Consider the following 24,712-nt stretch of genomic DNA (forward strand, 5'->3'; position numbering starts at 1 on the left):
TTTCGGGATGTCAGTTTAGGACACGCTTTCCATTTCGACAATTTCAGCATGAAGGCGTTGTTGCATGGGCGGCACCGTGCGCTGACGTCATTGATTACTGTAGCAGTCGTGGCATGCCAGCGGAGCAGAGCACTCGAAGGGGGAGGAAGAAGGAGAATCGTGCTTCCTTCTCCACTCGATTCGCCCCTTCCGTTAGCTCTCCCTCCCCTGCTATATATGTACCTCTCCCGTGGCATGCAGTACATACCAGATCAATCACCTCGCTCCGTCCGCCTCCGTAATAACAACAGCTAGCTACTTGCGATCGCTTCCATCGCCGGTGATATATCAACAACTAGCTAGACCGACCGGCCGAGCGATCGAACCAGTAGCAGGAAGGGATGGGCGGCGGCGCTGGGTGGGGCGTGATGGAGGGGATGAAGCCGGTGGCGGGGATGGTGGTGGTGCAGTTCGCCTTCGCCGGCGTCAACATCTTCTACAAGCTGGCCGTGTGCGACGGCATGGACATGAGGATCCTCGTCGCCTACCGCTACCTCTTCGCCTCCGCCGTCCTCGCACCACTCGCATACTTCGTCGAGAGGTACCTCATCAGATCAGCTAGCTATCCTTTCCTTTGCTACCATCGTCCCCGACCCCGATCGACAACTCCAATTAAGTCTCCAAGTATATATATATATATATGCTTCCCGATTACTGTACATGCATATGCATGCAAGTGTATGTGTATATACTGACGTACGACATTTTTTTTTTCAGGAAGAAGCGCACGAAGCTGACGTGGCGAGTCATCCTGCTATCCTTCGTATGTGGCCTCTGCGGGTAAGCACTCATCATGCAACTGCTTTAGTTTCTATGGACAAAGCCGAACAAAAAGGTCGGATTGGCTGCCGGAATTTAGGTGAGGTGCCAGCCGACCGCTTTTGCTAGCTCCTCACTCTACATATCACACACATCTTGGAGCAGACGAGTCTCATTGCATACTTGCATAGTATCGTCCTCAAGGGGTGCTCGCCGGCGGGCAGCACTTTACATTCCTTTTTTACATTCCTTTTTTGCATCCCTCTAGCACATGCCTGCAGCAACCACTTGATTGTAAAAGTGCACAACCGAACGAACCCATGGATGGTATCCCCTGCTAGCTGCTTTGTCTGCCAAACAAACGAACTCCATACATCTCCACCAGAGTACTCCAGAACCAAGCATCGTCGTGCATAGGGATGCCAGTAGATTCCCAGCGTATGTAGATGTTTTAAATTGAATGCAATTTTTAATTATAATTAACACATGTCTAATTTTATGATTCCTACGTGGGAGGGGCCACGTGGTATTTTGATAGAGGGGGTACAACATCACCGAAATTGCAAGCATGAGGACTCGAACTCGGGTGGGTGGGAAGGCATCAGCCCCTCCCCACCACTAGGCTATGCCTTAGTCTGTACACATGTCTAATTTTTAATATACGGGTTTGTGGGATGTCCGGTTTGCAAGACTTCTCTGATTTAAATGGCTCTTTGGCAAACTTTTAACCATTTGTGGCCTCTAGGAAAAAAAAATTAAAACTACTATTGCTCCTTGTAGTCGCGCCATGTTGGATGGCTTCTTTGAGTCACCGGAGTTAGCTATTTTTACCTAAGGATGGATAAAAACAGCTAGCTAAGACACGTCCCTTTGTTTGGCTACTTTTAGATCACACCATTTAAAATGGTTGGACTCAACGATGTCAAACCCTCTAAAAGAATTGGAAGACCCTCTAGGTCTAGATCACGTCATTTTGGATTGCTAGACTCAACGAAGACGAGCCAAACCAACTCACATGTCATACACTTCAGTTAAACGATTCAATAAAACATAAAACGTGATCAGAAGAGGAAATGCATTTTTTTTTATCTCAGGTGCATATGCTTCTGCCACCAGAAAAAATAGTTTAAAATATTTTAAAAAATTGAACCAAACATGCACGCGTATATGTCGGCATTCTATGTGTGTATGCCAAGTTTCGCAGAAAACCGATATTTTTTGTGTCATGAGTAAAGAACACAAGAAAACTTCTCGTGTAGAGCTTAATTTTAGCACCAAATTTTGTTTTTGTGAAACGAATTTGCAAACACATTACACATAGAACAACAATATGTATGCGAGACATTTTTATTAGATATTTTTGACATTTTATAATATGTTTAAAATTTATTTTGTTCCGGGTGCAGAAACACCATGTCCGACTAGAAGGGGCTATAGAAATTTTAAAACTCTGCAAGAGGCTGCAAGTGGTTTAAAGTTTGTCAAAATGACTAAAAAATCCACATTGCAAGCTGGTCGAGACTCGAGAGTGATCGTACTACATGGGGACTTGTCAACTCCGCCGTATGCATGCTGCTCGGGCTAACTGCGCCGATCGATCCGCATGCATCCACGTACACGCACGTATTTACTTCCTTCTTGACTTGCGTATCCATCCATGAATACACGTCTATGCATGTCTTTTTTTGGTCCCACTCCCCATAGCCCGGATGTAGGCCGGAAATGGTTTCTTTGGACTCTAGCAAGCACTGCCGCTTTGCCAATGCTAGATCGGCACCTCACATACGTATACGACTATACTCTACGACGATCTCGTCTCGTCCACAATTCATGTTGCACATTCCTAGACTAGATATGTACGTACGTAAGGAGAATATACTCGGTGCAATTAATGTCTTCGAGCGATGGAGCTGTGGAACTTGGTCACGATGAAGAAGATGAACACGTGTACGACGTGGCACATGAACGCCGGCCCATCCTACCGTACGTACGCGCGTACAGGACAAATCTGTATCACGTACGCGTCTCTTCTTGATGACTACGTACGTAGCATGTACGTATGCATTTGACGTAGTACTGTATTGAGTACTGACTGACCGATCATGCGTTTCAATGTTGCAGGGGCTCGCTGGCGCAGAACCTCTACATCTCCGGCATGAAGCTCACCTCCGCCACCTTCGCCTCCGCCATGACCAACCTCATCCCGGCCATCACATTCGTCCTCGCCGTGCTCTTCCGCTACGAGGGCCTCGCCATCCGCACCGTGCCCGGCCAGGCCAAGCTCGCCGGCACGCTCCTCGGCGTCGGCGGCGCCATGCTCCTCACCTTCTACAAGGGGGCGCAGGTCACCCTCTGGCCCCCCACCCACGTCAACCTCGCCGCGCAGCTCGCCGCCCGCCACCACTCCTCCTCCTCCCAGCCTCGCCTCGCCGCCTCGGAAGAGCCCAACCGCGCCATGGGCTCCCTGCTATGCACGGGGGGCTGCTTCTTCTACGCGCTCTGGCTCATCCTCCAGGCCAGGCTCTGCCGGGAGTACCCCTTCCACTACTCCACCACGGCGCTCATGTGCCTCATGAGCGCGCTCCAGTCCGCGCTCTTCGCGCTATGCTTCGACCGCGACCCCGCCCAGTGGCGCCTCGCCTTCGACGTCCGCCTCCTCGCCGCCGTCTACACCGGCGTGCTCGCCTCGGGGGTCATGCTCGTCGTGCTCGCCTGGTGCGTCAAGCGCCGGGGCCCGCTCTTCGCCTCCGTCTTCAACCCCATGATGCTCGTCGTCGTCGCCGTCCTCAGCTCCCTGCTCCTCGGGGAGGAACTGCACCTCGGCAGCGTGCTTGGGGCCGTGCTCATCGTCGTCGGCCTCTACGCCGTGCTCTGGGGGAAAGGCCGCGAGGCCACCTCCACGGACCACGGCAAGGTAACCGCCGCCGGTGAGGTCCCACACATCGACGTCATTGTGCACCGTCATCTTCCTCCTCCACCACCACCCTCTCCGCAGCAGCAACATCAGCAGTCTCCTCCAGTAGCTGCCGTGGCGCGGTGAACACCTCGGACAAGACGGGCCAACGATCGACCGGCGAGATGAACTGGTCCCCGGTCGACAATTAATGGTTTGTTTGTGATCAGGATGCAAACTGTACCCATGGAACTACAGTAGTAATGGACGGGTAGTTACAGCTTGATTGAAATCTCTAGTGTAGGTACGAGGCTTGGCTTGTCTGGTTTTGTTGGTGTTTAACTAACTTTAGAGGATCAGAGAACCAAAGCTGCAAATTAAGATATGGGAGAGCAGAGCTGTAGTAAGGAACTGAGGCAAAATTGTAGTGCATTGAAGAGATGAATAAAATTCAGGCACAATTTTTTTTGTTTTATCGGAGACAAACGGATGATTTCATTAAGCAAGTACTTAAGTTAAGATATAATGGTATGCACTGGAGGAGGCGTTTTGGCTCATAGGAGCAAATGCTCCCATTATACAAAATAATAATAATAAAAATTAAAATATCAAAAAAAAAATTGACATAAAATTGTTGGTGTATATCGTGCCATTCTATGTTTGTACACAAGTTTTCGTGGAAAAACAACATTTTATGTGGTGTGTACAAAAAAGACAAAAAAATATGTTGTACGTAGTCGTGTTACAACATCAGAATTTGTCTTTTTTACAAGAGCCACAGAATTTTTTTCCTTTTTTTGAAAATTTGTGTACCAACATAAAATATCTAGATGTACATGTAAAAATTTAGTTTAGAATTTTTTGACATTTCAAAATGTGGATTTACATAATAGGAGCAAATGCTCCTATGAGCCAAAGTGCATTTTCCGGTATGCACTGCATTACACACGATGGTTCCATATTGTCCAGCATGGACTTCTACAGCATCGGGGTAAATGTTAGTGGAAGGTGAGTCTATGCTGAATATGATCCTAGGTGACTGCCAGCTTCTCTCGTCCCGGGTCGCCTCGCGCGAGGTGGCTCTGGGCGCCCCCCAAACTCTAAAAAAAGAGGCGCCTGATCTTGCATCTCCGGCTGCTGCCGCCGCCGGGGTCGGAGGTGGCGGCCGCGCCCGGCTGCCGAATGGCGGGGCGGTGGTGGTGCGCTCTGCATGCTCCCCTTCGCGCGGAGGCAGGGTCTCACAGGGGCGGCGACGGTAATCTACGGGTCTGGTGGCGGGGCCTTGGTTGCGTCCACTGGAGCATGGCGGGGGTCACGATGGTGCGGTGGAGCTTGGCGGGGAGCAGAGGAGTGTGGCAGCGTCGGTTGGTGTGTCGGCAGCGAGGTCGGGCGGCCGGCAAGGACCCATGGTCGCGAAGCGGCGGCGAAGAGGCTCAATTAGGATGGATCCGCATGTCGGATAGCAACCAGCCATCTCCGCGTCGTGGGCGTGCGACGTCGCTCTCCCGGTGGCTGTCGGTGTGGGAGGAGGAGGAGAAGGGATGGGTTCGATGTGGGCCTTCGCGCCTTGAGGTGGTCGGAGGCTGTTTCACCGTCCTGGTTGGAGGAGGAAGATGGACAGCGGTTCCCAGCCATGGCGGCGGCATGGGGGCCAACTGTTCTGCCTAATAATGGTGGCTGTCTTAGGGTTCTTTTTTTTTTTTGCAAAGATAGTGACCTTCCTTAGGCTGGTCCTTCTGTATTTGGTGGACTGATGAGTTTCAGAAGGCTCCGCCGGCAAACGTAACAGTGCACCTTAAGCCTGAAGTTTGCTGAATCGGATGTATTCGATCGTGCGCATCCATGCATTTATTCCAACCGTTTGGTTATGGAGGGAGCGTAACGAAGCTCTGCTCGTGCCCGTAGATGACATTCTGTTCCATGGTGAAATCATAGGCGGAGAATATCATGAAGGCTGGATTGGACGACTAACAATGGAGGTTCAAGTCTGTGATGTTGAGGACTTGCTTGGTGTTCTGGTTTTCGCAGTAACAGTATGCAAGTGGGGGCGGCAGCACATGTGAAGGTCAAAGTTCTACCTTTTAGGGTGAAAATCCAAGGTTGTGCCTGGCAATGGCCTTGTTGAAGGCATTGTTTTGAAAGCGGTGACTATCTTCAGGATGAAATCTAACATCTTTTGATCAGGCGACGATAGCGCTTGTGCACTATTCCTTCTTGGAAGCGTCTCTTTTTAGAGTCTAGAATTCAGGTGTTGTCATGGTCGTGAATGTATTGTTGTTGCTAAAACTGGAACACCGTAGCGGGCTTTTTGTTTCTTAGTTCTATTTTTTATTTTTGGCTAGATGTATTCGTATTACCATTAGGGTAGTGCGTAGTTGCAGAGGCTAGGTGTAATTGTATCTTCTTGATATTAATATATTCCCTTTATCCAAAGAAAAAGTGAGTCTACGCTAAGACCCTTCGTTTAAGTGGTTATATGTTCTCAAACTTTCAGTTTTCAAAGGCACCAGGCAACACAAAAAAGGATCCCTCCTGCTTTTGCCTTCCGAGCATGAAAGTCGTCAGTTTCAGCCCAAAATCATCACGACGGTGACCATAAGACCGGTTAAACCGCTAGGGAGGAACTAGGTAAGAAGAGCTCATCCTTCAGCCCAGACGAACTTGAAGATGGCTTTGCTAGCACCTGCTTTAACCAAGTTGCACTTGTTCATCAGCATCTCTTCTTGGGCACGCCTATCACCATCCTTAAACACCACAAGAAGTAACTTTAGTCCACAAAGATGTTAAGGTATTCTGCGAAAGGCAAACATATGGACATGCATTGCTCACATTTCTTCTTGTGTGTAGTATTGTAAATGAAAAGAACATTTGCATAAGTTGAATAGAGAAAGAGGACTCACAAGCATGGCATATGCCTGAGCAAGTGAGAGAAGAGTTGGGTAGAGACTTGTAACAGCAAGAACAGCTTCTTCTGTCGATTGTGGCACCTGCTTTCCATGCAAAACTAATCAGCAAACTATGGCATGAAATTAACTAGCCCTCACAATTTGGTGAAGGTAACTGTTGTTGCCCTGTTACCTGCATAAGTTGAAGGGCAAATACATCGCTCATAGTGACCTTCTCAAGGTCAGAACACCTTTTCACAAACTCGTCATAGGTCAGACAAAGTCGAGAAGAATCAGCACCAGCAGAGAAGTTAGTGCTGTAGTAATCAATTATCGAGCGTGTGAGCTGGCCGTATTTCTTTTCAGTATCAGAATACCCAGTGGTTCTCTGGACATCAAATCCTTCAAGAATCTCAGTGGTAAAGCAGCTGAAATAAGAGACCAGAGCCGTTAATAGGGCATACGCCTAACGTCCTATATGCAAGGAACGATATATAATAATGTCATAAAATGAGAAAAGGTAGAAATATTCAGGGTAAAATGTCACCCAGGTTTCATGAACAGTGTACATACGCTGTTTTAACACTCTCTGATGCATCTACAGTGTTTGGATCACCTTCAACCAGATATATTAGGTTCTTTAGCCCACATTTCTGCGAAGGGTAGAACAAAAGGAAGTATGACATCAAAATGTCGCAACAACAACAAAAACTGCATGGATAACTTTGTAACCCCTGCAAATCCATAGATATGAAGAAGAAATAAAGTTTGTTTGGGGGCTCAAGCTTATGTCTTCTAATAACACCGGTCTTCACTAGCTCATACCAAATGTGGGCTATGTTTTTTAATTAAGGGTAAAAAAGAATAAGAAAAATCTTGTCAGTTAAAATTAGGCTCACGCCACATCAAATCATTGGCAGGTCAACAACCCCATTCAGCATGTTGGAGTGAAACACCCATTGTCATATTCAGCATTTCTGATCCCAATCATAGCCCTAAAATAAGCATGATATCAATACAGGTTACACAAAGTTCTTTGTTTGAAGATGCCTCTGTGCTGTTGTTATGGTCGGTCTGACCTATACACGTAGGAAGCCCACTAGTGGCTAGTTGTGGGCTTAGCCCAAGTAAATTAGGGGCTTAGCCCAAGTAAATTAGGGTTTCGAGGAGGCCGTCCTCCTATATAAACACTTGTATCCCTTCGAGATTAATCAGACAATAATTCGGTATCATTACTTGTCTCGTCTCCCGAAGGGAGACGGGAGAACCCTGCGCCCGCCGCACCAACCCTAGCTGCCGCCTCCTTCCTCCGCGACGGCGCCCAGCCGCCGGCGCCGAGCTCTCCAACCTCTCCGCCCTCACTTCCACCCTTACAACCTCCGCCCTAGACCCGGTAGAACCCTAGCCTTTACCACTTTGGTATCAGATTGCCTAGGTCTTATGGGCTCCAACAGCCCCCGTCGACACCATCGCCGCCACGTCCGCCGCCGCCGCCGCCACTTCCGCCGCCATGACCAGGCGCCCACGCGCTGCGGGGGCGCCGCCGCCGCCAACGGAGACCGAGGCCGCCGCCGTCCCCACGGGCCTCGACCTCCTGCCCGCTACTTTGGCGGACCTCGCCGACGACCTCCGCGCCATCCGTTTCGAGCTCGCGGAGATCAAGGCCGGCCGGCACCCGCCGCCCCCACCGGCCGCCGTTCCGCCGCCGCCGCCACCGCCGACCGCCGCTACGCCGCCGCCCCGCCGGCCGCCTCCGCCGCCGGCAATGGCCGGCCCGCGTGGTGGCCGCCGTCGCCCTCGCCGATTCCCACATGGACCGACGCGGCACCCGTCTACACTCATCTCGCGCGCGCGGACGACGGTCCGGCAGCCCGCCCGCCGCCTTGGCGGCCCCGGCGGGTTTCCGGGGCCCTTCGCCGCGAGCACGTCCGTCAACCCGACCAGCCAGGAGGGCGCCCCCGTGGTCCCGGCCGTGGCACAGCAGCCGCCCCGCTTCACTAAGCTGGAGTTCGCCACCTACGACGGCGCCACCGACCCCCTGAACTGGCTGAACCAGTGTGAGCAGTTTTTACGGGGGCAGCGGACGCTCAGCACCGACCATACATGGATCGCCTCCTATCACCTACGGGGCGCCGCGCAGACTTGGTACTACGCCCTCGAGCAGGACGAGGGCGGGATGCCGCCTTGGGAGCGTTTCCGCGACACGTGCCTCCGGCGGTTTGGGCCGACCCTCGTGGCAGCCGCCTCGGCCGAGCTGGGACGCCTCGCCTTCACCGCCACGGTCCGGGACTTCGCCGACCGTTTCGGGCGCTCGCGTGCCATGCCCCGGGCGTCTCGGCGCGGCAGCGCGCGCCGATCTCTTCGTCGGCGGCCTCCCCGACTACATCCGCGTCGACGTCGAGATGCGCGAGCTCGCGGACCCGCGAGACGGCCATGTACTACGCACGGGCCTACGAGCGGCGCGCCATCGCCATGCGGCAGGTCTACGCGCAACGTGGCGGCGCTCGTCCCGCGCTCCGACCCGCCCCGCCGCGCCCGCGCGCCGACCGCCGCGCCGCGCGGGCCCTCCTGCGCCGACTCGCCCCTTCAAGCGGCTAACGGCGGCGGAGCAGCTCGAGCGGCGCCGCCAGGGGTTGTGCTTCAACTGCGACGAGAAGTACGCGCCGGGCCACACGTGCGCCCGCCTCTTCTACCTGGAGACCGTCGACGACGCCGACATGGAGGCCCTCGCCGCCGAGCTCGCGGCCGTCACCGTCACTGAGGCCGGTGTCACGACCTACGCGCCGGTCGACGCGTCCGCCTTTGTCGTCTCTCTTCATGCTATGGCGGGCATCAAGACGGCAAAGACGATGTCGCTCCCGGTGACGATCAATGGGGAGCGTCTCAGCTGCGCCGGTGGACACGGGCTCGACGCACAACTTCCTATCCAACACCGCCATGCGCCGCCTCGCTCTCCGGCCGGCGGGATCGGAGAAGTACGGCGTCACCGTCGCCAACGGGGACCGTCTTACGTGCCGGGCGTGGCGCGACGAGTTCCCGTGCTCATAGGCGACGAGCCGTTCTCCATCGGCTTGCGTCGGCATCGACTTGGGCTGCTACGACTTCATCCTCGGCCTCGACTTCCCGAGCACCTTAGGCCCCATCCTTTGGGACCTCGACGTACTGTCCCTCATCTTCTGGCGCGAGGGCGGCCGCCGTGTTCACTGGACGGGCTTGGGCAGCACGGGCGCATCCCCGCAGCTCCACCTGATGGCCGTAGCGCTTGACGAGGCGCACCCGCTCCTGGCCGACTTACTGCAGCAGCACGGCGAACTCTTCGACGAGCCGCAGGGCCTCCCTCCCTCGCGGCCATGTGACCACCGCATACACCTGCTGCCGAACACGGCGCCGTCGGCCGTGCGGCCGTGCCGGTACCCCGACTGCGAGAAGGACGAGCTCGAGCGCCGGGTGGCGATCATGCTAGCACGAGGGCATCATCCGGATTTCGACGTCGCCGTTCGCGCCCCGTGCTCCTTGTGCGCAAGGCCGACGGCACGTGGCGCTTCGCATCGACTTTCGCGCCCTCAACACCGTCACGTCCAAGGACAAGTTCCCCATCCCCGTCGTGGATGAGCTCTCGGACGAGCCGCATGGCGCGCGCTTCTTCGCCAAGCTCGACTTGCGCTCGGGCTATCATCGAGTGCGCATGCACCGGACGACATCGCCAAGACGGCGTTCCGCACTCGCCATGGCCACTACGAGTTTTTGGTGATGCCGTTCGGCCTCTCCAACGCGCCGGCGACCTTCCAGGCCACGATGAACGACGTGCTCAGCCCCTACTTACGACACTTTGTGCTTGTTTTCTTTGATGATATTTTGATCTACGGCGCATCTCGGGCGGAGCACCTGCAGCACGTGGCCATCATCTTCAACGAGCTTCGAGCGCATCGTCTTCATCTCAAGCGCTCCAAGTGCTCGTTTGGCACGACCTCCGTCGCATACTTGGGCCACGTCATCTCCGCCGACGGTGTCGCGATGGACGCGGACAAGGTCGCCGCCGTCGCCGCCTGGCCGACGCCCCAGTCGCCGCGAGCTCTTCGCGGATTTTTGGGCCTCGCGGGATACTACTGGCGGTACATCCAGGACTTCGGCCTCATCGCCGCGCCTCTCACGCGCACGCTTCGCCGCGACGCTTTCTCCCGGGATGAGGAGGCGGCCACGGCCTTCGCCGCCGCTGCGGCGGGCACTCACGACGGGCCCCGTTCTTCGGATGCCGGACTTCGACGAGCCGTTTGTGGTGGATCGCGACGCCTCCGGCATCGGCTTCGGCGCCGTCCTTCACCGGGGCGAGGGGCCGCTCGCTTTCTTCGGCCGCCCCTTCGCCGCGCGCCACCACAAGCTCGCCGCATATGAGCGCGAGCTGATCGGGCTGGTCCGGGCGGTGCACCGCGGCGGGCGTATCTTTGGGGCCGGACATTCCGTGTGCGCACGGACCACTACGGCACCGAAGTTCTTGTTGGATCGGCGCCTCTCCACGGTGCGCGAGCATCGGTGGATCGGCAAGCTCTTCGGCCGACTTCACCGTCGAGTACCGCCCCGGCCGCCTCAACACGGTCGCGGATGCCCGTCCCGCCGCGACATCGACGACGCCGCGGACGCGCCCACGGTCGGTGCGGCCTCTCGCATCCACTCCGGGCCATCTTTCGCCTTCATCGACGAGGTTCGCCGCGCTCTCGCCGAGGCCACGGATGCGCGGCCGGCTCGCGCCGGCCGCCTGGCCGACGGCGAGCTGGCCGCGCCATGGCGCCTGGACGAGGGACTACTCCTCCATGGGCGCCGCATCTTCGTGCCGGATCATGGAGACCTGCGCCACCAGGCCTTGTCCTTGGCGCATTCTGCAGGTCACGAGGGCGCCCAGAAGACCCTGCACCGTCTCCGCGCTGATTTTTACATTCCAGGGGATAGCGCCCTGGTGCGAGGACCGGGTGCGGGCGTGTGTCACCTGCCGGCGGAACAAGACGGAGACGCTCCGTCCGGCGAGGCTTTGCTGCGGCCCGCTGGACGTGTCGTCCCAGTGTGGGCGGACATCTCCATGGACTTCATCGAGGGGCTGCCGAAGGTTGGCGGCAAGTCCGTCATCCTCACGGTGGTTGACCGCTTCTCCAAGTACGCGCACTTCATCGCCACTGGGCCATCCCTATACGGCGGCGTCTGTGGCACGCGCTTTCTTCGACGGCATCGTTCGCCTCCACGGGTTTCCGTCCTCCATCGTCAGTGATCGTGATCCTGTGTTTACGGGTCACGTCTGGAGGGACCTCTTTGGGTTGGCGGGCGTGAAGCTCCCCATGAGTACGGCGTTTCATCCTCAGACGGACGGCCAGTCCGAGGTCGTCAACAAGATCATCGCCATGTACTGCGCGCCGCATCACCGGGGATCGTCCACGAGCTTGGGTGGACCAGGCCGGCGTGGGCCGAGTACTCGCTACAACACGTCCTACCACTCCGCGCTGCACGCTACTCCCTTTGAGGTGGTCTATGGGAGGCCACCACCGGCGATGCTTCCCTATACGTGCGGCACGGCCCATGCCGAGACGGCGGATGACCTGCTCGCGTACCGCGCGACGAGATGCGGCTAGGCGCGCCGGCGACTCTTCGAGCTCGGCGAGCTGACCGGGAAGTACTATGAGGCACACCATCGCGAGGCGGAATTTGCGGTGGGCGATTGGGTACGGCTACGCCTTCTTCACCGGACGACCCGGTCCTTGGACCCGCGCTCCGGGCGCAAGTTGGGACCTCGTTACGCCGGTCCTTTCCGTGTGTCTGGAGCGCGCTCGGCAAGCTCGCCTACCGCCTTGAGTTGCTCGCGGGCTCGCGCCTCCACGACGTCTTCAACGTCGGCCTCACGAAGGCCTACCGGGGCGACCCTCGCCTCCGCACCACCGGCTCTTCCACCTACTTCGGATGGGCGTCTCGAGCCTGCCCGGCGAGTGTGGCTCGCGTGTTGAAGGCCCGGCGGCGCCGTGGTGTTTGGCACGTCTTGGTGCATTGGACCGGCTCGCCCGAGGACGAGGCGACTTGGGAGAAGCTTGAAGATCTCCGTCGGCGGTTTCCGAAGTTCAGCTCGAGGACGAGGCTGTTTGAGAAGGCGGGGAGAGATGTTATGGTCGGTCCGACCTATACACGTAGGAAGCCCACTAGTGGCTAGTTGTGGGCTTAGCCCAAGTAAATTAGGGGCTTAGCCCAAGTAAATTAGGGTTTCGAGGAGGCCGTCCTCCTATATAAACACTTGTATCCCTTCGAGATTAATCGGACAATAATTCGGTATCATTACTTGTCTCGTCTCTCGAAGGGAGACGGGAGAACCCTGCGCCCGCCGCGCCAACCCCTAGCCGCCGCCTCCTTCCTCCGCGACGGCGCCCAGCCGCCGGCGCCGAGCTCTCCAACCTCTCCGCCCTCACTTCCACCCTTACAACCTCCGCCCTAGACCCGGTAGAACCCTAGCCTCTACCAGCTGTGAAACAGGCTTTATGTCTATGACCATCAATTTAATTGCAACATAGGCCATTGGCTCATGACCAAAACAATATTTTGCATTGACACAAACGGATCAGGATTATCATAAGAAACAAATAATACTGTAGGAGATGGAATTTCTTATCACTATCAGTGAGAATTGAGAAACTGAAAGCATAAAAAAAGAAATGGGGTAGTTAATATGGAAGGTTTATATACTAGTAACAGAAGTCAAAGCTAATTCCGATGGTACCTTCAGCCTTAATTTTTGATCTTTGTATCTGTTGTCCCTGATTGAGCCAACTAAATCATCCACACTTTTTCTTTCAACAATGAAATCAAGAACGTACTCTGTGTGAAGTACTTTATGGTGAGCAATCCAAATAGCATCTCCAACAGGCAAGCGTTTCATCTGGATGACATGGTTAAAACAGAAGGATCAGCACCATTTTCTTTGGAACATTATACAAACAGCTCAATCTATGCAAAACATCTTTGTTAGATTATTTTATGCACTCCCCTTATGCACAAGCAAGCGAACAGTGTGCCAGAAAGCATCAAGAGAGTGGGACGGGGACCAAGCATATGAGACAATTAATCCAACAGTACAGGGCATTTAATTTTAACTGTGCTGATGCATAGGAAATGACTTTTAGCAGTGAATATTGGTTATCTGAAGAAATGTACAAGGATTGTAGGCAGAGCACTACTGAATTAGATACACAAGCAAAGGAAGGGAGTAGGTGGAAGTCAATAGGAGTTCACTTAAGTAACGAACCTTAACAGGTATACCAAACTGCGAGCGTATGTTATCAACAACATTTCTTCTGGCACGGCGCCTGGACAAAATGATGGATGATTAAATAAGACACGAAAATTGATTGGCTGCAGTGATAATCAATTTGCTTCCTACGAAAATGATTTGGACAAATATAGTCTAAAACTTATAGTATATACATGTCAATGCATCAAGCATTAAAATTTAAGTAACACGAGATAACAAAACGCACTGCTTAGAATTCACGACTCGCACAGAATCTGGACAAGTGAAAACCCTTTATCTTATTCTAACAAAATAATCATTAAATGTGAAGAGCAGAATGCACTTGTGAATCATTAGGAAAGCGAGAAAAGAGACAGATGCTCCCAGACCTGACTTACTTAGCATCCTTAAAAGATAGGGGAAGGGGGTATTGTATCATTCACACCCTTGAAGCTTGCGTTCAGAGTTATCAGAAATATTGCGAACTTCTCAAATCATATTGATAAATAAAACTTTGGAGAAAGTGCAGCAAAAGGGACATATAATTTTGATTTTGTAAGATACCCTATTATGATCCTACTTAGATGAGAGACAACTAACCTACTAAGATAACCAATAAATCATAAGATACAATCATACAAACCCAAGAGTTTCTCGATCATCCAATATAAGCACCACTTCATAAGCTTCCAGAAAATTCTCAATGGAATGACGAGGTGGCATGGCTAATAGAAAATTTTCAGCAGAACCCTGGTGGTGGAGAAGGGGAAAATATTGCATTATGCTCCATTTGAAAATGAAAAAGGGTACGATTAAGGGAAGTCAAGTGTACCATTGCACTAAATGATTGCTGTCCGAACATTCCTCGAGATGAAATAGGAGCATCAGTAGGTCCCTTGCCTGGGAAAAAAGGAATTAACGGAAAAGGCCAGAAGAGAGTAATACTCTACTTATTGAGTATCTTATCATCTGCAAAGAAAGCATACTGATATCAAAGGAACTGGAACTGCCTGCTTTCGATTTTGGAGGACCACTCCTTTCAACAAAATTTTCAGAATCTGCAAATAGTAATGATATTTAATTATAATGTTGCAGGGGTAGAGTAATAGGTTATTTGGAAACTCATGATAAATAGAAAACCTATGAAACAAATCACAGGATTGCTACCTTCATATGGTTCATCAGAATCTGAATCGCTGAGAACAACTTCAGAATGATGGGTTGAAGGTCCTACAGTATCGTCTAATCCAGACCGTTCAAGACAATCACGAGCAGTCTTTTCACCTTCTTCTGTTAGCATATACCTACACAGACGCGTTCAGTAAGCCCCAAGTTATGCTTGGTATCCCAATAGAATGTGCGTGCTTAGCAAATAAAGCCGCAACTAGACAATAAAATGTAAACTGAACAGAGTGTACTTCTGCTCCTATGTGGAGCGAAAATAAACATAAGGGAGATAATTTCAAGAGCAAAATACCGAGAGATGGATCCAAGGCCTGCTTCTATTCCATCAATAGAGAATTGTACTAAACTCCTAGGAGTCTTGTACTAAACTCTCTCTCTCTCTTGCTCGCTCTCGCTCTCTCTCTCTCTCTCTCTCTCTCTCTCTCTCTCTCTCTCCCTTCAATGAAATGAAACGCAAATGCCTATTGCATTTTCTTGAAAAATAGATAATTAACGGAATACTGCACATAGCTGTATCTTTGAACATATGTTTTCTTAATTTACTCACAAGATTAGACAACATTAAGTATTCCCCAAAGTGCATACGAGAATTGATTGTCTGCTAGTAAACATATGGACACTGGCACTACATCAAACTTCCTCCGACCAAAAGGGTAAAATAGAACCTTTGCAAGGTAAAAGTTTAATTGTTAGAGAACCCATATAGCAATCAACAAAAACACATCAGGGATTAGCCTGCTTTCTGGAATACAGTTCAACCACACTCAGAGCAAAACAGGCATAGGCTGTTGTATCTGTGAGTGTGATGCTGAACTTATTTGAAGAACATTGATCAAATAATCTAGTGCCAACACAAATACTCTTAAATGCATGGGAACCCTACAACCACTCCAAGTCAAGTTCATGTTTGATTATCATATTATCATTTAAGGAAGCTCTTCCTAAAGAAAGTCCACAATTAATAGCCGGCGGTGCTGCAATAATAGTAAATTATAAAGCAATAGTCAGTGGCGAAAAAAGTAATAATTCATGTAGGGTGTAATACATGCATATAAACGTGTGGGGTCTATCTCACTAAAAATCCAATGTGTGTGAAGTCTGAACCATACATGTTTTACTTCAAATAAACGGCACAAAAAAAACAGAAATTCAGATGAGCATAGTACATTACTTTGCAGGGCTACTCCACTTCTCCACCAGTTTTTTAGAGATTAATTTGTTAATGCAGCTCCATCCAGTGTACCAGTCATTCTGAGAATTCCCTGGTTTTGCTCTAGTGTTGTTTGGGCTGCTCATAATACAATGGACATAGTTAGTGATGCACTAAGAAACATCAACTGAAATCAGCAACCGTATGATACACTGGATCACTGAAACTGTACCCGATAGCAGATTCTGAAAGACCACTGGCTTCAGCGGCATCAATAAGCTCCTGCTTCATCATATAATTTTTGCCTCTTACCATTTCCCTGTAAGGTGGGTAGGGCGGGGGTCAATTTTTCTCATTGTTTCCTCTTGCATATTCAGGAGTCCTTAATTTTCGTACTTACTTTCATTAAATGTTGTTCTTTTTCCTAAGGTACCTAATTCTTTTATTTTACGAATAACAAATGAAGGTAAAATAGACCCACAAAATCATACCTGTAGAGTGTGATCACTATTGCATAAGGAGCGGAATTCTTCCGTGGCACATATTTTCTTTCATTCGCTGTAGAAAGAAAAAGTAGTCTTTAAGGTCGAATAGAAGAAATATGTTGTCATAAACTTCAATTGGTGAAGCACTGAAGAGCAAGAAGAAAGAAAACTGATACCCTTCTCTACTGCTGTATTGCCTTCTTGAGGAGACAAATCTGGGGTGGAACTGGGAAAAGAGTCTTTCATGAAGTTAAAGACCCAATTTTCAACGCCCCTGCCAAGAAGAAGCAAATGATCAAACTAATATAAAAATGTAGAACTTATGGGAAATCTGGTGAGCACGGAGAAACAGCTGGTACTAGATATATTTCACACAGTAATCTAAGAGCAAAAAATTCTGACACTCATTAACCATGTAATGAGAAAAGGGATAACCATAGCTCGGACTTCCGAGTTGAATTGTAACCTAAAGCGGAATGAATCGATTTAGCAACAGCAGACTCAGAGATATAAGTGGGTATTGTCCTAAAATCGGTTTCAGTTTCACAATGCACCTGCAGCAAAATCAATGGTGAGATCAGTTGCAAAAGCTAAAACTCATGCAGACCAAATGCATCCTGAGTTCAATCCGGAACAGCTCAGACCCCCCAGCCACACAATATCCACCAAACCCAATTCAGACCCTGAGTTGCCATTAACATAAGTGCAGCTTGCTGCCGAATCAGTCATGCACTGACCAAAATCGACCAAACCCTAGCGTCACTGCCAGTTTCGCCCCAACAATAAGAGAAGATACAGTTAGAATCATGTACTTCGTGCGGAGCAGGTCGCGGGGGGTCCGGATGGGCTGCTTGGCGGCGCAGACACCGCGATAGGCGGCGGAGAGGTCGAGCGCCTGCTGCCCCGGGAGACCGCCCGGCTGCTCCGCCATCGAGCGGTGCTTCTCGAGGATCTTGCCCGCGACATCCTCGTTCTCCGGGAGATGCACTTTGCGCTTCTTCGGTGCCGACGGCGGCGCCATCTGCGTCGAGGGTGGGGGCGAATGGGATTTTGCCTAGGATTTGGGGTTTGGGAGTGGGGAGGAAAAGCCCGCCAGCGATGATTTGGAGGTTTGATTCTAGGATATGGTTTCTCTTACGATTGAATAGCTAGTTTGTGGTTAAATACTACTCCGAACATAAAAACTATTTATCACAAACTAATCACTCAAATGAATTGAGAACTTCTCACAATATGAAACGAAACATTTACATTTTACTGTGATTTTTTCATATTCTTATGAACATTTTAAAACTTTGAGTTCAAAATCTAGGTCAATCTAGTTTGCTTTTAGCATGTCACTCACTTCCCTATTTCTGTGTAAACACGTGAGACACATTGCAATCCGCAAGCTATATCTCCAACCGTCGACATTATGATGTTTGTCAGTGAGTGATGTTTTTTTCTCTTGGATACATATGCTCCCTTTATTTTCAAATGTATCTTTCATACATTTTGAAATATTGAAAAAATTCAAACGAAGAATTCACGTGTACATCTTCACATGCTACATGTATACAAAGTTTTCCATTCAAAATCGACTTGTCGTTTGGGTGGTGTAAATAAGACAAAATTCGGTGCTAAAATAAGGCCTTTTGTGAGACATGTTTTGTCTTTTTTACATCGATCACAAATATATTGGTTTTTCACGAAACTGTACGAACGCACATAAATTGTCGAGATGTATATGCACAAAAAAATGTTGAATTTTTTTTGACAATTAGAAATATATTTTTTAGGTGGAGACAACCTATGCACCCAGAAGCCAAATTAATTTTTTGTATATCAAGAATATAAACAGGCAAAAAGTGGTTAGTACAAAGAATTCAAAAAGTTCCGAAATGGTAGAATCCCTTAAAATGCTAACTATGTTGTATTATTCTTGAACTCTCAAATAAGTGTAAGGCATGTTTCTTTAATCAAATAACTGGGGGAAGAGCCCAAACTTTATTTCAATAAGAAATCATAAGCCTGATAGGCAGGGTTGCAAGATTGCACATCTACCACTGGACTACATCCTAGTTCCCACAAATATGTATTTTTTATTACAATAATAACATGATCGAATCTGTTATTCCATTGGCAACCATCAACTTGTATCCTCTATTTCAATTACCACCACATATAACAGATGTATCAGTATGTTGCTAATGAAACCTAAGAGAGCGATGCATAATTTTTCTGAACTTTGCTATTATACACTAGAAGTAATTCTGGCACCACAATTTTACAAGAACGACAATTTCACCACCTTCTTGCAAACAACGCACATTTTAACTATACTAAGAAGATCAACACAATGACTTGAAGGAAATTTTGAATAAATATATTTTGAAATTGCAAGATATTTTATACAAAAAATTATATTTGTATTAAACTTATTGTTATCATATTATAGTCTTATTGTGTACAATTTACTTAGATTGCTTAACTAACCAGATAACACTATTTCCGGATATTAATTCTCTGTTGTATAATTGTAATGTCTACAATGCATAGTTTGCTTGTGCTAATTTAAATTTATGTTGCAATAAATTTTACTTAAGATATTTTTCACCTATTGCTAAAGTTATATGATGTATGTATATATGTATGTATGTGTGTTGGTGTATATATATTAATATTCACGGTTACCATGATAGAGATATATAAATAGTACAATCAAATAAATATCTTACTTGTGGTTATGGTTTATTGTTAGGTACCTATACTTATAGAAATTTCTAACCATTGGCAAATTTTTATTGCAAGTTAGATTCCATAGTAAGTTCACAACATGTGTGTGCTCTACGCATGGTGTTGGAACCGTATAATAATAATAATAATAATAATAATAATAATAATAATAATAATAATAATAATATACAAACATATAATTATCTTAGATATGCTTTTTTAAAATGTATTTTGGTGATCATATGATGTATGCAAGTGCTCCGCATAGTTTTTCAATTAAGCTTTTTTGTATGAAATTAAACTGAGAATCTATCACATATGTGGTATAGATACAAAGAGGTAAAAACATGAATGGTAAAACTGATTCCGGAAAAGGGACATAATGTCACCATTCATCTCCATTGTTATTTCTATAATTACAACAATAAACCAAAACGAGAAATGACTGGTGATTGGGTTGTTCGGGTCGTTGCACCTAACCTAGCATTCTAGGTCCGCCCATGCGTGATGGTGTTGAAATACATAGTGTCGGACACGCAGTAACGGGACACTTTTGTATCATCGGCGTATGTAAAATTATAACCACACATGCTGGCTGCTTTGGGAGTTTGAGGTTTGGCAGACTCCAGGCAGCTGCACGGGTATTATCCGAGCATGAAATTCGGGATAATGTCGATAGTCGGGGTTGTATAGCTCCATTGAGATCTAATGATCAGAGAATGCAGTTTCATGACATGTTCATAGTTTTTCAATGTGTTGGACAAAGAGAATGAACCATCACATATTCGGCTGAGAAACCTGTGCAGCCTTTGCAAGCAACCCAACACACGGAACCACCCGTGTTAAATTCGAATGAGTACTTCTTCGAGGGGGCCATTGCCCCCCCCCCCCCCCCCCCCAATAAAATTTCTTAAAGATATCTATATTATTTATGGTAAAGCTAAAATTAGCATGATTGATGTTTTTGGCCCCAACAACAATCTATATCATATTCCATCAGCGGGTCACACACAAAAACCTTAGAAATATTAGAATTAAATATTACAATAGCGCAATATAAAACATAATAATTTGATAGGGGGTCTTTGAAATCTCGGTGAAGACAAAACTACTTATTTTTATTGATCATGAGAATTATATGCCATAGTACTTATTTCTAACAATAGCTTCTTTATACACGTGTGTATACATATGTACCTACAGAATTAATCACCGGACAAAATTATGAGAGTAACTGATTCGTATGTCCATGCAAAAAAGTGAGTAGTCATCGTTTTCCAGGTCCCATACGTAACAGTCGAAGGGTGTGAACCGACATAAATGCACCGTTTGATTACTTGTGAGGCTGGGCTAAAGCGAGGAGGGCAAAAGTGAGGAGTGTTTCGAGCATTGGGCAAAAGCGAGGTTGCGTCGTCCATACTTCCCGGACCACCTCTAGGAAGCCATCTACCAATCTTTCTGGCCAAAGGTAGATGGCTTCCTAGAGGTGGTCCGGGAAGTGTGGACGACGCAACCTTGCGAGCCAAACCCTTTCAAGCGCCTAGACCAGAAACTGAGGGCCACGGCAAAGAAGCTAGCCAGCTGGAGCTCTAAGTTTATTGGCAGTATCAAGCTGCAAATTCTGATGGCCACAGAGCTGATCCTTCGGTTCGACATTGCCATGGAGTCTAGGTTGTTGTCGCCACAAGAACGAGCTCTTCGACGCCTGTTGAAAAAGAAGCTCCTTGGGTTGGCATCGCTGGAGAGGACAATTGCGCGACAGCGTTCACGTATCCTTTGGCTTCGCGAAGGGAATGCCTGCACCCGTTTCTTTCACCTGCATGCAAGCCACAGAAGGCGCAAGAACTTTATTGGCCATTTGGTCGTGGATGGCAGGCGAGTCACTGAGCATGCTGAGAAGGCAGAAGCAGTAGATGCTTTCTTCGACCAGCTCTTAGGGGCGACTGCTGATCGACCTTTCTCGCTGGACCTGGAGTTTCTGGGGCTTCCCTCCCTCGACCTCCAACATATTGATGGAGTGTTCACTGAGGAGGAAGTGTGGAGGGCCATAAGGGACATGCCCCTAGATAAGTGCCCCGGCCCTGATGGTTTCTCAGCCCGTTTCTTCCGGACCTGTTGAAGTATCATCAAGGAGGATGTCATGGAAGCTTTCAACTCCCTCTCCCGTTTGGACAGTCGTGGATTCGGTTCGATCAATGAGGCCTTCATCACCCTCTTACCAAAGAAGGAGGGGGCGGAGGAAGTCCGGGATTTCAGACCTATCAGCCTGATTCATGGCGTGGCAAAGTTGGTCGCTAAGGTGCTGGCAAACAGGATTGCCCCGGTCCTTCCCCAAATGGTGGGCCCGCAACAGAGTGCATTTGTGCGTGGAAGATGCTTGCACGACAATTTCATGATGGTACAGGGAACAGCGCGAAAGCTCCACAGCAATGCCACTTCAGCGGTCCTCCTGAAACTTGACATAACCAAGGCTTTCGACACTGTGGACTGGGCCCTCCTCCTAGAGGTACTCCGGAAGATCGGGTTCGGTGAGAGGATCTTGGCAGTTATCTGTGCCCTCCTCTCCACAGCGACCACTCGGGTGTTGTTGAATGGTACTCTTGGTACACGTATTGCCAATAGGCGTGGATTGCGTCAGGGGGACCCCCTATCCCCGCAGCTCTTCATTCTCATCATGGAAATCCTGCATCTGATGATCGAGAAAGCGGCCGAATTGAGGCTGCTTACCCCGCTAGCACAGACAGGGTTGCGACTACGTACCTCGGTGTACGCGGACGATGTGGTCACCTTTCTTCGCCCTACCGTGTCTGACTTTAGGGTCTTCTTCGGGATCGTGGATGATTTCGGTGCCGCCTCGGGCTTACGTGTCAACATGGAAAAATGCTCAGCAAACCTTATCCGCTGTAGTGACGCCGACAAGGCTGTCGTGGATCAGGAGCTTCAATGCCCTGTGGTGGATTTTCCCTTGCGGTACCTTGGGTTACCCCTCACCCTCAGGAAGCCGACTGCAGCTCAACTGCAATACCTCGTGGACACTGTGGCTAATAAACTACCTGGCTGGAGGGCCTCGCTTCTCGATAGAGGCGGTCGGCTGGAACTGGTACGCGCGACGCTCTCCGCAATACCCATCTTCGCCATGATGTCGCTTGACCTACCAGCCAAGACCATCATTGCGATTGAGAAAATTATAAGAGGTTTCCTCTGGAAGGGAAGGAAGGACGTTAAAGGTGGCCACTGTTTAGTGGCGTGGGACAAAGTTTGTGCACCTAAGGAATGGGGCGGACTTGGAATTCCCAATTTCAAGATGATGAACATGGCTCTGAGGACCAGATGGCTGTGGCTGCAGCGTATGGACGACTCCAAGCCGTGGAAGGAGCTTAACATCCAGGTGCCCAAGATGGCGAAGCAGCTCTTTGAGGGGGCTACCTACTCAGTGTTGGGAGATGGGGCGAGTACTTTCTTCTGGCGGACAACTGGCTTCCGGAGGGTCGGATATGTGATTTAGCACCAAACCTGTTTGAGGAGGTGCCGAGGCGCGCCCTTAGACAGAGAAGGGTCCGCGAGGGCCTGGCAGGGAGCTGGTTAGACGACATTCCTCCGGATCTGAGCGTGGTGGCTATCGGAGAGCTCTTCCAGCTGGCAGATCGTCTGACGGGCGTTGCTCTTACTGAGGGAGTGGAGGACACTTTCCGATGGAGATGGGAGCATGACCACAGTTACTCAGCGGGGTCCTGCTACCGTGCGATGTTCGGACCTAGAGTGGAGATGGCGGGAGCGGTTCAGATTTGGCGTTCCAGAGCTCCGCCAAATTGCAGGGTATTCATGTGGCTTGCAGCCAAGAACAGGTGTTGGACGGCAGACAGGTTGAGTAGACGTGGCCTCCCACACCCGGTGACTTGCCCTTTCTGCGACCAGGAGAATGAGACTCTGGATCACCTTCTGCTTGGATGCGTCCTGTCTAGGCAGGTCTGGGCGACTTGCCTGGGTTGGTGGGGCAAGATCCTTTGGATGCCACAGGCTGACACAAGCTTCGTTCCCTGGCTCCAATCGAAGCAAGGTGGTCCGGGCAAGGATCGAGATCTCTGGACAGCTGTCACCCTAACTTGCTGGTGCCTCTGGCGTCACCGGAACGACATCGTCTTTGAAGGCGCAATTCCATCCTTCAGTGCGGTTGTCTCTCGGATCTCAGAAGAAGCTGAGCTGTGGCGTGTGGCTGGCCTGTTCAGGGGTAGTCTTCTAGATGTGGGAAAGTGGAGATGTCGCGAGTAGTTGCGTAGTGGGTGTGTGCTGCCTTCCCGAGGGCAGTGTGGAGTTGCACTCTCTGGCGGCTGTGCCAGAAGTGTGTTGTACATTGGCCTTCCGGCCCTTCTTCTATGAAACAGATACGTCTCCCAGGACGTATCCTTGAAAAATTGAAAAAGCATTGGGCAAATTAAACCGAGTAGTAAAAACCATACTGGGGTACCAAAATAGTTATCCCAATCAAGTATTATATAGAACTTTTCTTCATTATTAACTTGTCCAGAGAAGATATATTCGTATCTCACCATCACCATGTTTAGGAGAGAGTAGTCAGGTAAACCCACGAACCTGGTGTACGTTTAATCATACGTAACATGTTTCTTTACTTTACTTTACTTTACATGCTCTTTTAGTTTCTGCCCTTGTTTATTTTGAAAATAAATAAATATTTACTTTGCTTGCATTGGTTCTTTTTTTCTCTAGTTTGCATTCATACATCCACAACAACGACAAAACTTTTCTGGCGCCATTGCTTTTGCATTTTTTTTTACTTTATTTTTGGATTCACCTCACTTACATGCCGCATGCTTGACAACCACTACGGTGGATTTGGGGACACAAGGCAATCCAATCTTGTTTTGTAGGTTGATAGAAGAGGATGAAGGGATAAAACTGATATTTTCTTGAGAGTTTGATATCAAATCCCGACTTACCCTTGTGGTGAAAAATCCGCTTGCTAAAACACTCTCCACACTTAGAGTCCCGATGAGTTGGTGTACACGTAGTTTGTTGCCATCACATGCGACTAACATGGGGGTGAGGTCTAGTGGGCGAACTGAAGCTCAATCCAATATTGATTCAACTCATCTTGACAGAGAAATACTTATTACCCAAATTTGGGGGAATCGGAGGAACTCAACGATGTCGAATCAATGTCAACCTAAAACTATTGATACCATAAGATGGGGCATGATCTTCACTAATCTAAACAAGGAGTGAAGAACATGGGATGAGCACAACACAACACAACACAACAACACAACACAACAAAACAAAACAAAACAAAAGATGAACATGACACTATTACAGAGCAACACTATGGAC

At 49.4% G+C, this 24,712-nt stretch overlaps 2 protein-coding genes across 5 annotated transcripts; one reads left to right on the plus strand and one right to left on the minus strand.

The window, feature by feature from the left end:
* Window positions 1–407: 407 nt before the first annotated feature.
* On the plus strand, window positions 408–3,838 carry LOC124662345 (WAT1-related protein At1g68170-like). The gene is made up of 3 exons (XM_047200194.1): window positions 408–580; window positions 757–819; window positions 2,920–3,838. The coding sequence occupies exons 1-3, from the start codon at window positions 408–410 to the stop codon at window positions 3,836–3,838; spliced, it is 1,155 nt and encodes a 384-aa protein (XP_047056150.1).
* A 2,244-nt stretch (window positions 3,839–6,082) lies between these two features.
* On the minus strand, window positions 6,083–17,761 carry LOC124667704 (crossover junction endonuclease MUS81-like). Of its 4 annotated transcripts, none has more exons than XM_047204959.1 (15): window positions 17,464–17,761; window positions 16,849–16,925; window positions 16,658–16,724; window positions 16,399–16,485; window positions 16,188–16,304; window positions 14,999–15,135; window positions 14,818–14,889; window positions 14,664–14,731; window positions 14,475–14,581; window positions 13,847–13,907; window positions 13,322–13,480; window positions 7,150–7,229; window positions 6,770–7,004; window positions 6,592–6,678; window positions 6,083–6,435 (listed from the first exon to the last, which is right to left on the minus strand). In XM_047204959.1, exons 1-15 carry the CDS (start codon window positions 17,670–17,672, stop codon window positions 6,331–6,333), a joined length of 1,668 nt encoding a protein of 555 aa, XP_047060915.1. In that variant the 5' UTR covers window positions 17,673–17,761; the 3' UTR covers window positions 6,083–6,330. The 4 variants fall into 4 exon arrangements, with proteins under 4 accessions (XP_047060915.1, XP_047060914.1, XP_047060917.1 ...); XM_047204958.1 differs by having other exon boundaries at window positions 16,828–16,925; XM_047204960.1 differs by having other exon boundaries at window positions 6,374–6,484; window positions 16,828–16,925.
* Between the last annotated feature and the right edge of the window lie 6,951 nt (window positions 17,762–24,712).

Source organism: Lolium rigidum, chromosome 6 (assembly GCF_022539505.1).
Source record: "Lolium rigidum isolate FL_2022 chromosome 6, APGP_CSIRO_Lrig_0.1, whole genome shotgun sequence".
Classification (NCBI taxonomy): domain Eukaryota; kingdom Viridiplantae; phylum Streptophyta; class Magnoliopsida; order Poales; family Poaceae; genus Lolium; species Lolium rigidum.

Bases quoted from the DNA above. Each gene is read 5' to 3' on its own strand.
- LOC124667704 (XM_047204958.1), bottom strand. From the start codon at position 17,672: ATGGCGCCGCCGTCGGCACCGAAGAAGCGCAAAGTGCATCTCCCGGAG. The intron at 16,725-16,827 runs GTATCAGTTTTC...TTCTTTCTACAG, and splicing joins CAATACAGCAGTAGAGAAGG to CGAATGAAAGAAAATATGTG. The intron at 14,582-14,663 runs GTACACTTGACT...CTCCACCACCAG, and splicing joins AGCAATCATTTAGTGCAATG to GGTTCTGCTGAAAATTTTCT.
- LOC124662345 (XM_047200194.1), top strand. From the start codon at position 408: ATGGAGGGGATGAAGCCGGTGGCGGGGATGGTGGTGGTGCAGTTCGCC. The intron at 581-756 runs GTACCTCATCAG...TTTTTTTTTCAG, and splicing joins CTCGCATACTTCGTCGAGAG to GAAGAAGCGCACGAAGCTGA. The intron at 820-2,919 runs GTAAGCACTCAT...TCAATGTTGCAG, and splicing joins TTCGTATGTGGCCTCTGCGG to GGGCTCGCTGGCGCAGAACC.